General features: G+C 59.8%; 1 protein-coding gene and 1 long non-coding RNA gene across 2 annotated transcripts; one reads left to right on the top strand and one right to left on the bottom strand.

Annotated features, from left to right (window-relative positions):
- The first annotated feature begins 1082 nt into the window (after positions 1–1082).
- On the top strand, positions 1083–2296 carry LOC128313620 (uncharacterized). Its single transcript, XR_008294574.1, has 4 exons — positions 1083–1214; positions 1543–1637; positions 1873–1993; positions 2077–2296. It is a non-coding gene; the product is annotated as an uncharacterized LOC128313620 (long non-coding RNA).
- Positions 2243–4574, bottom strand: ABHD11 (abhydrolase domain containing 11). Its single transcript, XM_015075022.3, has 6 exons — positions 4361–4574; positions 4072–4207; positions 3384–3557; positions 3041–3211; positions 2737–2918; positions 2243–2526 (listed from the first exon to the last, which is right to left on the bottom strand). The coding sequence occupies exons 1-6, from the start codon at positions 4477–4479 to the stop codon at positions 2394–2396; spliced, it is 915 nt and encodes a 304-aa protein (XP_014930508.2). The 5' UTR covers positions 4480–4574; the 3' UTR covers positions 2243–2393.
- Between the last annotated feature and the right edge of the window lie 230 nt (positions 4575–4804).

Genomic DNA, 4804 nt, shown 5'->3' with positions numbered 1-4804 from the left:
AAGAAGCTTCTGCAGAATTTCCTGTGACCTCCTTTGTGCTCCCACTGTTCCTGGACCCCCTGACACTCTTTTCTGATTATATCTATGCTTCATCTCTGCTGGCCTTGGAGGTTCCTGAGACCAGGTCTCTGGGTCCTGTCTGGATCATGGCACACAGACCAACCTCTCAAAACACACTGAACCAATCTCCTCAACAAAAAGGGTGTGTTTGGGAGTACATCTGAACCCCACTTCTCCACCTGGGACTCAACCAAAGAAATTGTTGGTCTGGCTGTTGGAGGTGCACCTGACTCAGTGGCACCCATGAACAACCAGAAATCATGTCTGCAGGGGGGGTTCCTGGAGGAAATATATTTAATTTTTTTAAATTAATTAAAGTTTGCTTGAGAGAGAGAGAGAGAGCGCGCGTGCTTGAGTGGGAGGGAGAGGAAGTGATGTGGGGCTTGAACCCATGAACTGAGATCCTGACCTGAGCCGAAATCAAAAGGCTGACGCTTAACCGGCTGAGCCACCCAGGTGCCCCCTGGAGGAAATATTTATCATGCAGGACAGAGTTGAGGATCTAATCCCCTAGACATGACCTCGCTGAAGAGGCTTCTCAATGGGGAACACTCTCTCTCACGTCTGATGTCACTTGTGTGCTCAATGAGGGCACGGAGGGAGGCGGGGGCTGCCTGGATAACCCCAGCACAGCGGATCCCACCGCGCTCCAGGATTAGAATGTTGGGAATATACCGGAGGAACAGCGAGCAGTATTATTGCCAGGAAGTATGGACATCCAAAGATGTTAGGACCCTGCCAGGAATGGTTAAACATTTTTCCTCCTGTTTGCTGCGGAGCTAAGATGGGTTATAGGTGGTTATAGATGCCATTCAAAGGATCAAGATGCCAACCTTTCAGGATGGGGGGCCTGGTGTACCTGTGCCTGTCAGCATTGAAGCCGTCCTGGCTGTCTGTCCCTCAGACGTGGTTTGAGCGCCCCCTTGGGGTGAGGGACATGTGTGACTGCGGGAAGGGGCTGAGGAAGGTCTGGGCCTGGTGGGAGGGTTCCAGGATCCAGGAGGGGAGGCAGGGGCCTGCCAGCAGGGGGCGGGGCCTGACTGGGAGGGCCTAGCCCGGAAGGGAGGGCAAAGGGCCATGTTGTCCGCGTGCCCCACCCCACTGACAAGAGTCCCAGTTACCAGGCCACCCTCTCTGTCTGGGGCCCTAGAGGGGTAAGTGTCCTTCTGAACCCACCTTGTCTCTTTCCTATGCAATGGGTGAGAACTTCTTTCTTCCTTGAGGGTCCAAACACCCTGTCCCCTGTTTAGCCCTGTGCCAGACAGAGGCCACACCTGCCACCCCCTCAGCGTGGCACGGTCCCCCTGCTCGACTTTCAGAGGTCCATGAGATGGGTACTGGGGGGCGGGAATGAAACTTTCCAGACCCCTCACCTCCTGACACTGGCATCAGAGCCCAGGCAAGGGCAGAAGGGTCTCGGGTGGGACACCTCATCCAGACAAGCTCCAGATCCCTGCTCCCTTCTCTGTCACTCTACAACAGAGCCCAGAATCGTGAGTCGCTGTAGCACTGGGGGACACCCAGACAGAGCCTTCGCTGGACCAAGTCCTCCAGGAGCGGGATGAAGCCATTGCCAAGTGAGAGGCAGATGCTTGGGGGGGGGGGGGGGGGGGGAGGGCAGTGGGTGGCTCGCCCTCAGGGCTCTGTCCTGCTAGAGGAGAGGGTGTGAGAAGTCAGGCATTCCTGGAAGGAAAGCCACATGCATACTCGCCTCGTCACAAGGCAGGGGCTGTGGCCACACTTGCCCACCCTCAGGGCCCAGAAGCAGATCTGTAGGGTTCAAGCTCAAGCTGTTCTCCCTGCCGCCTGCAGGAAGCAGGCAGTGGAGGCTGAGCTGGACACATGCAAAGCCAAGTTGCGAGCTGTGGAGGCCCAGCTGCTGGAGGTCCTGGAGGAGAAACTGAGGCTGAGGCAGGAGGTGGAGGCCTGGGAGGTAGGGTGGGAATGCCAGCCGGGCCTGGGAGGCATGGGGAAGAGGCACAGGGTCGGCCCTGAACCTGCTCTCCTGCCCCCCAGGAAGACATGCGGCTACTGGTGAGACAGCAGGTCGAGAGTCAGCTGCAGAGAGAGTCCAGGGGCCCTCAGGGAGCCCCGGTGACCCCCAGAACTGCCAGGGCTCCCTGGGTCCGATTCCTCCTGGGTCAGTGGGGACGCTGGCGGTGACAGAGCTCAGCCCGGGGGCTTGGGAGCAGTGTCTTTATTCATTAAAACTTGAGGTCTGACCCTTTGCACCCTCGTGATCTCTCAGTGCCTGAGTCCTTTTGTGCGGAAACGTGGAACAGGCTGCAGGGCCTTGAAGCCTGGGGCTTCCTGCCTCGTCTTGCCAGCAACTCTTAGGCTAGGAAGCCTCGGATGGCAGCCATGAAGTCCTGTGGGCAGTCAGCATGGATCCAGTGGCCAGCATTGGGCACAGTCTGCATCTGGGCTTGAGGGAAGAGCCGCCTGATCTCAGAATGGTGGCTGGGACTGTCCGTCGAAGAGGAGGCCGCCCAGATGGGGGGGAGAGAGAAGTGGAGGCAAAGCAGGGAGGAGAGAGCCACACGAACACACATGCCAGTGGTATTTGAGAACTCTCAGGCACCCCCTGCCCGCACCGAAGCCCTCCCCAAGGCAGGATCCCCAGGCTGGGGCCTGGGTAAGTGGGGCATGCCCCTCCCACCACCCAGTCTGGCTTACTGCACATATTGAGAGTTTCCACCCAGGAGGAAGAGGGTTGGCCCAGGGTAAGACTCTTGTCGTGGTGGGAAAGCCAAGATCTTGTCCACGTGCTGGGCCAATGCTTCCAAGTTCACCCTCCAGACGAAGCGCCCATCCACCTCCACCAGGTTGGTGAGCAGGAACTGACGCACGGCCGTGTCCTGTAGGGGTCCAGTAGTTGGGTGTGGGGGGCGGGGGAACCTCCGTGTGAGGCCTGGGGCGCTGACCCTCTTCCCTGGACAGGTCCCAGCCCACAACACCAGCCGGGACATGAATACATTACTTGGATAACAGTGCTGAGCTGCTGATCGGCCAGTTTTCGGGCAGAGGAGCGAGACATGTCATCTGGGACGTCTACAGCCCTCATGGCTGCCATGTAGGATGGGAAGTCTGAGTTGGATGTGGTCTCCACTGGGCTGATGTCCACAGCAATCAGGCGTTCCACCAGCTCTGGCTGGGTGAAAGAACCAAACTTGGGACCAGCCTTAGGGCAGACACAGTGGGTCTCAGGCATAGTTGCCAGATCCTGAATTTGGCCGTCCAAGGCTCAGTTGAGTCCCAGGTCGCCTGCTGGGCACTCATGGTCTACACTGGATGGGAAGAAGCCCTGTATAGGGACAGCTCACCCTCTGGAGTGCCAGCAGCATGGCTGTCCTGCCTCCCATGCTGTGGCCAACGAGGACACAGGGCACTAGGCCCAGCTGGGTCAGGAGATCCTGCACGTCTTGGCTCATGGCCTCGTAGCTCATGTCTGGGCTGTGGGGGCTCTCACCATGGTTCCGAGCATCCACTGTTAGCACCTGCGGAGCGGAGTGAGGGTGGGAAGAGCTGGCATCCACATTCAGGGCATAGAGAAGGCACGGCATTCCTGAAGGCTGAGGGGATGGGGAGCGGGTAGGGAGCCTGGGGAAAGATATTGAAGTGGAAAACAGTTGGAGCACAGAAGGATGGGCTGCTGTAAAAGGTGGTAAGCCCCATCAACCCTGGTGAACAAACAGGGCTGGTCCCCTTACCAGGGAGGTGTTAGCACTTAGGCACTGGACAGCGAGCCTAGCTTGAAGATCTATTAACACGAATGAAGGACTGGATGGATGCAGGCACGACGGAATGAATGGGTCCACATAGGGCCACGGTGTGCCATGTGGCCTGCATCCTTAGAAGGTCAACCTCTTCATTTCTGCTTAGAGAGACCGGCCACTCCTCGCCGGGTGTCCAGTAGTGAGGGCGGAAAAGCGGGGCGCGCCTTGGCCATCTCCCTAGCCCCGCCCAGCCAGGTCCCACCTCCCGGGAACCCCGCCTCTCCCGGAAGCTCACCCTCCGGCCAGTCTGCTGGGCCAGGGCCTTAGCAATGGAGTTGAAGTTGGTTTTGGAGCCGAAGAGCCCGTGCAGAAACACGAGGGCCGGGCGGGCCGCCTCTCCGTCCAGAAGTTTGTAGGAAAGCAGCACCGACCTGGAGGAGGAGCAAGGATGGAGGAGGGGTCTAAGCTGGCTCGGGAAGGGGTTTAGGGGAGCGGCCTGGGGGGCGGGCGTAAGCGGAGGAGGCGGAGCCGAACTGAACGAGGAGGAGCGATGGACGGCCTCCCACATGGCGCCCTTGACTGACCTCCTCTCGGTGCCGCTTCGGCCACTGCTGCTGGGTGCGAAGGGCACCCTGGAGGCGCTGAGACTGGAGGGGCCGAGCCCCCTAAGGGGGAGCCTCCAGGCGCGGGCCCAGCGGAGCATGCCCGGGAACAGCTACCAGGCGCGCGGCTCTTCCTATTCCCTGGCTCCGCCTCCCGCCTTCGCACAGAGCCCTGTCCAGTTCCGACTGCAGCTCCGCCTTCCATCCCGCCCACTACCGCGGAGTTCCCCGCCCCCTTTTTCGTTTCCTTACGTAATCCCAGAGTGCCGTCTGTTCCCGCAGCTCCTCCTCTTGCGTCATTACGTAATCCCCTCAGCCACCGCGCCGGCGGGCCAGAGAGCCGCCCTCGCCACGCCCCAGGCGGAGCCACCGTATGCCTTGGTCACGCCCCTCAAGAAGCACCGCCCAACGCCCTCCCGCCCCAGG

The sequence above is a fragment of the Acinonyx jubatus genome, chromosome E3 (genome assembly GCF_027475565.1).
Source record: "Acinonyx jubatus isolate Ajub_Pintada_27869175 chromosome E3, VMU_Ajub_asm_v1.0, whole genome shotgun sequence".
In the NCBI taxonomy this organism is placed as follows: domain Eukaryota; kingdom Metazoa; phylum Chordata; class Mammalia; order Carnivora; family Felidae; genus Acinonyx; species Acinonyx jubatus.
The sequence above is the reverse complement of the archived record's forward strand: the minus strand, read 5'-3'. Positions and strand labels throughout refer to the sequence as shown.